The sequence below is a fragment of the Micropterus salmoides genome, unplaced genomic scaffold (genome assembly GCF_014851395.1).
Source record: "Micropterus salmoides isolate LMB-PRFRI ecotype aquatic unplaced genomic scaffold, ASM1485139v1 Ms_hic_scaffold_3, whole genome shotgun sequence".
Lineage (NCBI taxonomy): Eukaryota > Metazoa > Chordata > Actinopteri > Centrarchiformes > Centrarchidae > Micropterus > Micropterus salmoides.
The window spans coordinates 22,060,519-22,073,458 of record NW_024042261.1 but is presented as its reverse complement, the minus strand read 5'-3'; the positions used below and the strand labels follow the sequence as shown (position 1 = coordinate 22,073,458).

At 42.3% G+C, this 12,940-nt stretch overlaps 1 protein-coding gene across 3 annotated transcripts in view; it reads right to left on the bottom strand.

The window, feature by feature from the left end:
* The window catches only part of LOC119883105 (lissencephaly-1 homolog), a 40,027-nt gene extending 27,305 nt beyond the window's left edge, over positions 1-12,722 (bottom strand). The window contains exons 1-2 of one of the 3 annotated variants that reach the window (XM_038693626.1): positions 12,538-12,722; positions 4,560-4,879 (exon numbers count right to left, since the gene is read on the bottom strand). In XM_038693626.1, the coding sequence (XP_038549554.1) occupies positions 4,560-4,591 (32 nt within the window). In that variant the 5' untranslated portion in view covers positions 4,592-4,879; positions 12,538-12,722. Of the gene's footprint in view, positions 1-4,559; positions 4,880-9,212; positions 9,336-12,537 lie in introns of those variants that run through there. The other 2 variants (XM_038693627.1, XM_038693628.1) reach the window with 2 other exon arrangements.
* Positions 12,723-12,940: the final 218 nt, after the last annotated feature.

The window sequence follows — 12,940 nt, the reverse complement described above, 5'->3', positions numbered from 1 at the left end:
GCAAAGAAGAAGCAGGCCTGTAGGGAGCTAAAAAAAGCTGAGTATTTCTTCAAGAACTTGTTAGCAGAAACACTCCACAAAAATCAGATGGCAGGACTGTATAATTGCGCAGTTACAGTTGAATCTCCATGAAAACTGTAACGAATCTACTATTTCTGTTGCTGATTTATGAGAAGGAGCCCCAGGCTGAGACATGAAACATGTTGCCTGAAGGCAATCACTACCTAGATTAACCAGACAATTAATCCACCACATAATTTCAGACAGGAAAAAAAAAAAAAATTTGGTTCATCTATAAAAGGTTTCTGCCCTTTACTTGATTCCAAACTTTCAATCATCTCACAGCCTCTTAGAGGGGTGATTATCATAATGTAGGTTAATTTCAATGTTAAACAGGTAGGTTGTGAAGGGAAAAGCAGCCTTCTTTCATATTAGTAACCAGCACTGCAGCGGGGATCAACCTTTAAGCCAGAAGAAAACTTAAAAAAGGGGGAAACTTAATCTAACCAGGCTCCAAAGAAGAGGAAGACTTAAAACAGTGACTATTCTTCACTATGGAGAAGGTGCGTGTGTGCAGTATGGTTTCAGGTCAACACCAGAGGCTGTGTTAGACGCTGTCCGTTATTTTGACAGATGGGGCTGTAAACATTCTGTCATAATCTATTATTACCTGTCATTTTAATTCAAATTAGGGCTGAACGATTTGGGGAAAAAAATAATCTAATTGCAATTTTTTTTTTTTTTTGAAGTTTTGCTAAAGTTCAATATTCACTGCCAGTATTTTTGACGGAAGCCATGTCAAGCAGCACAGAGCAGATGAACCAGGCAGGAAGTCAGACATAGAATGGCAGAGATAATCTGGTCGATTTTCTAAATAAAACACCCTTTGCAGACTCTCGATCGTACATCAACAATAAAAACGCAGTTAAACAGACAAAAGAAAGAAATTTAAGTACATAGCTTACTTAACCATTGTGGAAGCACAAAAATCAAGGACAACTCAACAAATACGCAAAATCTGAATATGTCAGCAAAATCAGACAAGCAAAACACTCCATATGGATATGTAACGTTAGCCTGCATAGAGAGCCGTTATCCGTAGTGTTTGACCATATCTTGGAAAAAGTTACAAAAAAAGCTAGAAAACGACTCCTTTTGCATATTAGTCCATGGAGCTCTAACATTAAAGTGTCGGATCTCAGTTAGAGAGAGAGTCCTATACTGCGCTATGATTGGACAGCTTGCGTATTTGGGGCGTGGCTTAGCCAAGGGTCAATTAAACAGATGTCCATTGCGAGTGTAAACCACAGCTTTGAATGCTTTCTATACTTCAGTCTTTCATTATAGCTTGTTTCAGTCAACTTTATGTCTTCTGAATAGCAGAAATATTGGTATTTAATCTGTTATGTCACCACAATTCACAGCCAGGGGGCAGATGGAAAGGACAAAAATCACATGAACCATCGTGTAGCTTAAGTCATGGGGAAGGTGGAGGGCATTTTCTTTGCAAAGCAAAGAGTGTGTTCAAAAGCAACAGGCCCATCTGCACATTGGTGCCTCCAGGTCTTTCAGGGGAGCAGATAGTTTGTATTCTGTATCTATTTTTACTACACGCCAGAGGGGACAAGTCCCCTGACCCTGGAAAGAAAACACAAATGTGCCTTTCATTGGCTATGCTCATAAAAATAAAGTTGTTTTGAAGATGCTACGCAATCACAGCATCTGACTGCGGTGCTGACAAAATAGCACTAGTTTAAGGGACAAAGATTATTTCTCTTTTAGAATATGTTGTTCCACACCGAGGTAATAAAAACGTCTTTCTGGCCAAAATCAAAGAGCAGGTCAATGTCGACTAGGAAGACAAAAACAAGCCTTCTCTTGTTTTCAGATTTCACTTGGGTTTTTTTTCAAATTTAAAAGTCAAAGACATTGGCTCTGATGGCACACACAGAGTTAGTGCAGATTTGACAGCTTAAAATGTGGAAGAGGAAGCCTGAATCAAATGGGAACAAAATCTACTTGTTGGCTGCCTGACCGTAAATGAGGCTGTGACAAAGACAAAGAAAGGAGGGGGCCCAACAAAAACTTTGCGTGAATAGCAGACAGTCAACCGGTCACTGTTCCCATAACCCCCTTTACTACACTGGATGATAAAAAGTAGGCTGCTGGGTTTCCAAGCAGGCCAGTTTTGATCATAGGGGGACTTTATAGCCGTCAAACTCAATGAACGCACCAACTCAGCGAGCAACATCTCCAACGAGAAGAATGCAATAGATGCTTGAAGTGGTGTGATGGTCCCACACCAGCTTCCTGTAAGCTATGGGGCCAGAGACTTGTGCAACAGAGGAGAAAAGGCAATGGGGGGGGGGGGGGGGGGTCCCCAGTTTCCTCTGAATAGCAAAAAGCTTGAAAGATTAGCATTCCAATACATCTCTCCATACCAACAAGCCCCTCCCACAGCGTTAATCTAAAAACACAGAAACATAGTCAGGAATGTTAAGAGCCTTGTCATGTGAAGGCAAAAGTGACAGTCAACAGGGCCGTCGTCTCATTTCAAGCTAGAGGCAAATATCTCCATCATAACTTTGTGTTTTTTTTGTTTTGTTTTTTTAAATATGTCGTTTTAAACATACTTCTTAAGGAGGAGGGGGATTCTAAAGCTCAGAGTGAGATCCTCTCATCTCCTTCTCATGACCTTGAATCTCACATCAAGCTGCCTTAACTTTTTATTCCAACCTCCGCCTCAGGGGTTAATTACCAATCCCACAGACTCAGCAGGGCCAAATTACAGTTCCCCCCATTATCACAGTCTTAGTTTTCCCACTTGCTCAATATATACTTTGTAGTTCTGTACTTTGGTAGGCAGATTTCAGACATCTTGGGCACATTGCTTCCCTGAGGAATGACTCCAAGTACTGACAGCGTGCACAGAGGAAGCGCTCGCAACTCTAAGCTTTCCTTAAGGTCACATTGAGCAAACAGTGAATACTACACATTTTCAGGGGTAGGTCGAGTAGATGGAGCATCAATGCATTTGTGCTGCAAGACCCCAGGGGAGCTCAGGAACCTTCAGTCACTCATTGATTCTTCCTGGAGACAAAAAAGTCCACATTTAAACTGAATCAAAGTCCTTATTCAGTTTTCACGTGACGTCACATTCTAAGAAAACACTCCCTTGGAGGGCAAAAAAAAAAGACATTATTTTCTTCCGCCCGCAAACAGGAAACAAGTGATACACTGTTACTTTAAGTTTGATACTTTTTGCGTTGCCAAAATGCTGGATGGTTGTTGTGCTTTCAGACGCAATAATTGAGGAAGAGACAAGCCTGGGCTGTGTTAGGTGAGGGATTCCCCACAAGGTAAACGCAAGCATTACCACAGTCGAGTGGCAGCACAGACCTGGCGGTTTTTAACGGCAGAAATACGGCAGCAGGTGCTGTAAATGGATCATAAGTGCCCAACACTTGCAGTTTGTGTCCATATCTTTCTTTTTCTTTAGTTGAGAGGTGATCCAAATAAAATTTAACTGCTTTTGCTGCGTCTCTACGGGGGAGTCGCACTGTGAGCCACTATGTTGGTATGTTGTTTTGCCTTCCAGGTCACCACGCATGTCATGTGACTGAAAACTATGAACAGGCAAGTAAAACTGTACTTTCACTGGTCACCGGGACATAAAAACTACATGAATAGAATCAGCAGTAAAATCTAATAAAATCGCTGAAAAAGTTTGTCAACTGCCCCACAATAGGGTTTAAAAAGCATTTTTCCAACCGGTTATACTTCTACTACTACCACCACGCATGCACAATCAAAGTAAAACAGACCCTTAAGTCAGTGGCTGATTGGCTGAAATATGTTTCCCGCTTTGGCTGTTAAAAGCAGACGACTGGCTTTCTAGAGGGATGGGCGGGATAACCGCCATCTTTGCCGTTATGGGCTTTCCCATAGAGATGTACAGACGACGTGATTGAGTGGCGCGTCTCCTCTATAAAATGTCTCTGACTGAGTCTATCAATTAATACACATCCTTAATAGTATATAGTCATTAAAAAAAGACAATTAAAAGATGTTGTTATTTCAGTTGTTTGGCAGTCTCTTTTTGCTTGGACAGGTATACAAATAGAGCTCACTGGAACCGGCCCATGTTAAGCCATTCATTAAGTTCTTTGATACTGTAAGTGGCACTCGTGTCACTGGGCAGCTTCAAGAAGCATCTGATTCAGATCAGCGCAGATTAGCTCACTTGACCCTCACATCTGATTAGACGAGAGTCAGAACAACATGGAAGACAGAACACGGATCAAGAAAAACAGATTTGAAAAGAATTCTTAGCTGCAGCCCTTGAAGAAAAGGCCTTCCCATTCATTCCTTGCACAGCAACATCAGATGAATGTGGTTGTATTGGGCAGCTGTGTGAGTGTATGAAAGTGGAATGAAAACGTCTCGCCACACAATGCAACAGCAACAGACGTGCACCAACCGCAGTATAAAAAGCATTGCATGCATTTTAATCCCACATATTCATCTCTCTCCCACATGACAGGCGGGTTGCGACTTACAGTTCATCTCGTTGCCGTTGTGACAGCACCATGATGACGGGGCAGTGTGGGCGGGGTCGGGAGGGATCAGTTGAAGGTAGAAGGCGAATCTTGTGCAGCTGCTGCGCTCTCCTCAGTCAGGAGATGAGCTGTGCTGATCCAAGCAACACGGGCGAGGACGAGCTGTGTACTCCAGTGGCGGGCGGTTGGTTTTGTCCAGACAAAAAAGACTCAGGACTGAGAGAAGGGGATCGCAGGAATCTGCCCCCCAACTGGCTGACTCCAGGGACAAGAGAAGTGGAGAGCCTGCAGACCAGTCACCAGCCAAGTCTACACTGCATCTGGAGAGAAGGGGGGGGTATGCATTAGGTATGCATGACAGATAACATGGAGAGGGTGGAGATGAAAATGTTTATAGGCCAAAGGAGTACTGCATCAATGTCTGCTCCAGTTTATACGCAGACAAAATGGCTGAAGAATCTGTCAACAATGGGGGGAAAAAAAAACAGCAGCACAAAATATTTACACTATTTACTTTATTTTCTAAAGCAAAGCTTTGACAGCATAAACCCATGTATCAGACATTTCATAAAAAACACCTTAACCATAAAACACTTTTTCCATTTGCTTTTCAGCTCCTTGGTGCACTCATAATCTGTCATGTCACCAGTCTGGTCTGAGAGGTCTTGCTGCAAATTCCTTTCTCCGTGAACATACAAGAGTTGACCCACATTCTTGGAGCAACGTACTTCTCCTCCCAGGTTGCCAATTGAAAAGAAAAACAGGACACAGCCGAGCGGGCTCGAGTAACGGCTGTGCTCATGTCAAATTCCCCTGACCCTATCGTCTCATTACGATGCCTGCTCAAGAGCTGCCTGGCCTGACTGACAGCACAATATAATCACTATGAACGTTTGTGTCAGCAAGACATTTATTAGGCTTAGTGTGAAAATGAATTTATTGACAAGTGGAGTGCTGATAATGAGGAACAATAAGGGCGTATTTTTACACCTATCGCCTGGTCCAAATCAGCTGCTGAGTTTGTAAACTTGGAGCTTTCCCCCTTGATTTGGTCTTTTTACACAAAAATTCAAGCGAACCAAAATACATCACTACAAACCATGTGAGAACATTCACTCTTATTATTGGTCAGAGGTGTCAGCAAGAAGGTAAATACAGCAAGAAGTCCTGGTTTCTGGACCAGTGCATATTTCTGTGAAGAGAAACATTATGTAATTTAACATGCAGCATTTACTCATAACCTTGTATTATCTGGGTAATATACTAGAAAAATACCAAACGCACTTCGAGGAAACATCTTGAAAATACTATGCTGCTTTAAACTTTGCAAAGATGTGCTGCTGTAAGACGACTGAGCAGAGCAAGAGAGCTAATGTTATTGAGCATTGTAAGCATGACAAGTTAATGGTAGATGCGTTAGATCAAGATTGGATCATGTCCCAACTACAAAACGAACCACTATAGAGTTTATTGGTGACCATACCGAGACCATTTCCTCTAAAAAGGGTCTTGTGCGGTTGGTTGGTCCACACCGGAGTTCGACTGACATGTCTCACACCTGCCCAAATGTACTAATGGGGCAAACGCATCAGGATTCATTTTAACTGAACCAAATAAAGCACCTTAAATGCAGCTAACAATACTGTGATAAAGTCTATTTTTACTCTGCACCAAACTCATAAAGAGCACTTCTCTAAAGCAGGTAGCCACTAGAATACTAACTGTGAGCTACAATAAGCCTCTTAGTCTACTGGGACCAGCCTGAGTAAATCTCTGCCAGACAACTAAACTCAAGGTACAGCCAAAGTCAATTTACCTCCTTCTAGAGACCTGCAACAAAGCGACAAAACTAAAAAGGCACAGACATCCAGACACATGCACAGGAGATGTGTGTTAGGCATGAGATTTGCTGCATGGGTACGGAGCACTGGAGGAAAAGAATGAGGCCTGGAAACACTCCAGGAAACTGCAATGGAAAATTCACACATTCCTCATTTTAGCTGATGGTGCAGGAGTGACATTACCATAAACGGAAGATTCCTTCTTTTCACTCTTGCTTTTGTTTGCAGAAAAAAGTAAAGCAGCTTAGGGACCCACTACATGATGTATTCAACACATGAAGCCTGCGGATACAAGATTGACCTACCTGGCACACAGATACCACACTTCCGAATTTATTTACTTATTTGCATACTAGACACTTTGACTGTTCAACAGAAAGCCACCTATCTTAGCCAACCGCTAACCTCTGGATCCCGATGTCACCACCTGACCGCAGTCCAAATGTCTGCTTACCTCCGACTGTGGGTGGATTACGGCACGCAGGGCGTTTCTGGCTGTTGACCAACGACTCTGCCGTGGCTCAGGGTCACAACAGTACGACACCACAAAAAAACAATGGCACTGAAGCTAAAAATGGCTCTTACTATAACTGCACATATAAAATGTCAATTAAAAGAAAAGGCATGCACGTTCTACCTCAATTTGTACAACTGCTGTGTGTGAAATGAGATCATCTACTATATATTGATACTTCCCTCTGTGCTGCTGGCAGCTGTCATCGCTGCATGTATCCATTAATGTGTTAGACTCTCCTCTATGCAAATGTCATTTGTGGCTTCAGTATTGAGCAAAATGTTTGCACAATCAGGATAATTGGCTCAGCACAAAATGTGGTCGTGTCTTGCTTGAATGGGCCACAGCAGCGGAGTATCTATAAATCTGCCCACTGATGGTTAATAGTTGTTTTGAATCTCTTGTTTTTGTGTAGCAGTAGGAACTGTACAATAAAAAGGGCCCCTTTCAGTAATGGCACTTTGAGAGACATTGTTTAATTTCCTGATGAGTCCTAGCAGGTTATCTGTTCTTAATATTTTGTTTGAAAATGCAACAGCCAAGCGCCAAGTCAAAACTGTAATGAACCACACCCACTGTGTCACTGTCTGGGCACAAATTCTGTTTAAAGTCAAGCACATGGGTTGGACTTGCGTATTTTAAAGACGTGGACCATTAAACTACAAGATTTCAGTCAAACCCAAACACCGAAATCTAACCAAGTAACTACAAAAAGAAAGGCATTTTAGAAAACAGAGTAATGTGTCAGCAAATCTTTCAAAGAGGATGTGACAGAAAAGCTGTTAGCTACTGAAGCAGTGTGAGACCAGACTAATTTACTGTCAGTACACATCTAGAATATATAATATAGAAGCTGACTATTTTTTTTGAGGACTGCAAATATGCAAACAAATAAGGCATCTGGTCAAAAGGTACCAAATCAGACAACATTGCAATATCACAACATTGCAATATCACAACCTTGCATTACTCCAGCTGCCAAGTATGACATATGTGGTATGTGTATGACATTTTTTGATAATCAACACTTCAAATGTCTGAACAAAAGGAACACGCCCCTGTGTGGTATGTAGAGCAAGATGAGGAAAATAAAAACTCCAGAGTCTAAGTTGAGTCTAACTGCTGGTGTGAAAACATACCATCACTTCAATGCTGACAGTTATCACCTCGCGGTCACCTCTGTTTTCTGCTAGCGTCATTGTGTCACCATCGTCTTTCAAAAGCAAACATCTCAAACTGCTGGAATCTGGAGCGCCTTCATTTCCTGTTGATGACTTAACCTTTGTGTTCTGGGAATGTTAAGATTGTCATCCTTGACTGCCCTTTACAAATAACATATGCATGAAAGTGACAGCAAAGGGCAAATGTATTTCAGGACACGGTTTATAATATGTGGACATCAAGGTGTTCTCTGCAAGTTGACAAAGCACACAAACACTCGAGGTTAATTCAGAAGTGTCCTTGCAGTGGCTGACATCATTCTGAATTAGTGCAAGGAAATAGCTATTTGTGTGCACTGGAGTTGCTTCAGATTTTGCCATCTGCGGTTCCTTTATTTCTGATAACAATTGTGAGGTAGTTTAAAAATAAAAACACTGCATCTTTCTGTCATTTCTGTCATTGAAGAGGATGTAAAACTATCACACGGAAGTTTCAGCACTTCTCCGGACTTTTAGTAGTGACTACTTTTAGTAGACAAACACAAAGAACAACTGTTTCATAAAAACTGCAGTTTTCCATTTCTTTGGTGGTTTTATAATTTGGCTTTGTTAACATGTCACAAACTGCCTAACTGAAACAAAAACAAAGCAGTCATGTCATGTGAACACTGCTTGGACGACACATTTAGCTATTTAAGTTAAAACAAGGAGACGAGAGAAGATAATTAGTTGTATTAAAATGTGCATTGAGATTTTGCTTCGACAGTAACTTAACTTTGGTTTCAGCAGTGGCAACACCACTATTAAAATGTATATTAAGATAATTTTCTGGTGCAGTATTTCTCCATCAGCAGCTACACACATAGTAATTTACATGCTACCAGTGCAACCCTGTGCTGAATCAGCTGGGTATACATGGCTAATTTATTATACCAAGCAATTAAGTAGGTAATGCGATGCAGCTCTGTCAGCCTGTGTGGAGGCCTGTTCATCACCAATTGTCCAGATTCTTACAAAAAAACAGATAATTTGATGATGATTTTAGTACTCAAAGCTTCTACAGATTATTTCATCGATTCACAGATTCATCGTTTAAAGACGTGGTATTATGCTTTTTCCCCTCTTTTCCTGTTTGTACCTTTGAGCATGTAAGGTTTGCAAGCCCGAAATCCAGCCCAAAGGGAGTTCCCATCTCTCACAGAAAACACTGCCCACTGCTTGAAAACAGCTCGTTTGTAGTCCAGCCGCTTACCTTTCATCCCTGTAAAGCAAAACAAGCGTCATAACACTCGCCAAGCGGCTAGTCCGATACGCCCTCAAAAACACTGGTGGAAAAACACTGAGCTGCAGCACACCTCTCCTCTCCCTTCCAAACACTAGCTACCCTCCAAACAGTCAATGGACATAAAGTTGTTACTGTGATGTAGAGACAGAGCTCAGTTAAAACTTTATGGATGAAAGATACTTTTTTTACAGATTAATAACTCACCACTCTGAAACTCTTTCAGTCCATGTTGCTAAGCTGGTAAGGGGATATACAGCTGAACCGAAAAACCCTTAACGGATGATGAAACCGAGCGAACATCTGGCTCAGTTTTCAATCTGCAGCCGTTACGACCCACAAGGCGGCCACATCAGTTACGTGAGCTGGTGCATCTTTCATTCTGACAAGGGTGTGTTGCCAATCAAATGGTCAGGCCATCATCCTAACAGTTGTGTTATCTGATGGAAGCTCAGAGACGACTGAGGAAGCCCACCCAGGCACCCACACAGGACCACAAGACTTTGCAGGCAAAACATATCAATCACATGGCGAGGCAAACATGCACAAACACAGGTGGGAACACACTAGTTAGCCTCCTTAACTGATACAGGTTTCAATTAAATGTTGCTTGTTCAACTCTGTCATATTTTTTTCTCTTCAGCATATTCACATCATGCCAACAGGTTACCAGTTGAAATCATTACAGCTCTAAATTTAGACTGGAGCTGTTTGCTGAATGTGTCAGTTGCTGTTGCCAAACTGGCAAGTATGAAGTGTGTTCAAATCAACTTTCCAACTACCATAACTGGTTGCTAAAATTATATTCAACAGCCTCTAGAGCTTTTTGATTGGAGAGTCAGTTTCATGCCAACATTGTCAGATGTTTCCATACAATTGACAAAAAGTAGCTGTCCAAACAGAGTGTGAAAGCGGTCATTTGTAGGTTGCCAAGCAGTTGCTGCTGGCACCAGGTCAGTATGAACACTCAGCTAGCTGGTTGGGCAGCCTGTCTGCAAGGTGAACCTCAGTGATACCGTCAACTCAAGGAAGGGGGGTAATAATATGGGTTTCTATCTGTCCTTCAACCTCCCACAATCACAAAGACAAACAGCCTGTCACTCATTGTCAGTTGAGACAAAATAGGCGGCTCCCTCTGCAAAACTGTACATTTTGCATTTACAGAAAGACCCTAATGACATTAGAGAGCAACGCTCTACAAGGTATGGGACTGTCCTTCGCTTTGTTCTCCTGTTGTTGAACTGGCAACAAGTACCAGCAGAGCAGCACTGTGGCAGAAGCTTGCACAATTGGTGTTGCTGTGTTTCCACTACTGACGGCAGTGAATAGAGCCTGGCTGCTGGGATGCACTTATTCAAATCAACTTCTGAAGACCCGGGACTGACTAAGAAAGCTTTCAACTAAAACCAGCTGACCACATCTACTAACTGGCTCCCGCAGTTACTGTTAGAGAAATAAAGCATTTCTGTCTTTTACAATAACATCCAAGTTAAGTAATATATCAGTGCTAAGAAAATAGGATAATTGGGTTTTAATGCATAAAAACCATCCTAAACTGAGAGGAAACCTAAGAATCACTCCAATTTGACCCAACACATGTGGAAAGATATTCCTCATCTGCGATTTGTGTGGTTGTTATGTCAGCACATATTATTGTGCACATACATATTGCTCAATTAACAAAAGCCCCTGCAACACCTGCTATGATAATAGCTGTAAAAATAACTACAAGCTGAGTGATAGTAATCACATTCCTCTTCAAAATGTCATCAGTCAGAGACTAAACCACACAAATACTCTTACCTGAGAGGAGGGCACGAAGTAAATGTGAATTTCTGAAGCTAAACACCGTTTTCAAAAATAAACATATTCCAGGAGATCAGCTGCAAGGCGGTCCTTAGAGGCGTGGCAGGGGATAGTAAATCAGCCAAGGATCCTGGCTTTAACCAATGCTTTATATCCCATGTCACGACAAAAGGTGGTTGAAAATAACGACGGAGATTCGCTTGTTGGATTCAATGCACACAGTCACTATACCGATCTGTATTGATTCCAGGGTAAGCCCTCGGGTCCGCAAATCCCCTACCCGAATCACTCAATCATACATCCACATAAGGAGAGAGAAAACGTGCAAAAACGAAAACAAGGCATACACTTGAGTCCATTACAAACTCATCGCCTTCGATGTGCTCCACCCTGATTTTCTAACACTGAGCCAACAAACCGCACGAAGCAGACGAGGAGAGCTTCAGCTGAACATCAACTAGGGTGACAGTAGAGCGCATACACTCAAGAGCATGCCATGTTAGAAAACTGCAACAGTGTTGATCTGGTGTTCATTTGCAATGCACAATAAATACACACCGCAAACCAGAAGACGAACATCCCCATACGCCATTTCCAAATGCTTAGTTACACTGGATACAGCAGGGACGTGAAGCTGCAGCGATTGCGACGATTTACAATATCTGCACACGTTGCTAACAATAAAATTTTTAAAACAGCAACAGAGCTAACGACGGTAGATGACATCGGTAACGTCGTGTGACCTAACGCACACTTGACTGTGTTATCGACTTTTATTTTTTTTTTTACAACAGTGTCTGCACTAACGCTGCTTCACACTATGCTAATTACTGGTTATTACTTAACTTACTAACTTGTGACAGACCCCAAATGAAGCTGTAATCTGTGTTAGCCTTGCCCTACCTCCAACACTGACATGTTTTCCCGACTATGGTCGCTAGACATTTTGGTCGACATGACGACGATGCCGGCCGGTAGCCTAACGCTATCTATGCCCGGTTATCGTTAGCCAATGTTAGCTAAAGTTAACGTTAGCCAAGTTAGCTTCCCGGGGATGCAGTCAGAAAGTTAGCCCGTAGACTCACTCTAGCGGAAACTACATGCTCATAATGTGCTTTCAAGCTCGATTCGCCAAAGTTAACTTAGACGGTTAGCTAACGTTTGCCGACTTAAATTAATGCAAGTGTATAAGGTGGTTTATCTGGACACAAGGATGAACTCAGCTGACAAGGTACCTGCTGCTTCAGTCCAAGCGGCCTATCCGCCATTTTGAGACATAAAAAGGAGGTGCAAAAATTACAGCCACATCGTCATTTTCCCCACTTAACGCCAGATTCCTTCGACCGGCTTCACAGTTTCAAGTATTTGAACTCACCCTATTGTTTCTGCCCGTGAATATCCTCAGCCGTCTCCAGCGCTAACACGACCCGACAGGGCGTGAAATTTCCGCTCCAAAATATGATCTTGTGATGTGAAGGCAAACTGTGCCGTTCTTGTCTCTCCAGCGCTGCCTGCTTGTTTTTTCGTTGCCTACTGCATTCGCCTTCTGCCGGGGGCGCGCACGAAGGTCGCGTTCACAGTGTGACGGGAGCGCGCACGCCCTTGATCGCTGTAAAGAAAAAAGAAAACCCTACTGGCTGTTTTATACTCATTTAGCTATTAACTCTTACATTCCTTCTCAGCATCCGTTTGAACTGCAGACATTACTTTAAATAAGACAAATCAAAGCAGATATTTGCCATTATGAGATCACTTCTAATTTTGATAGATTTGGATTT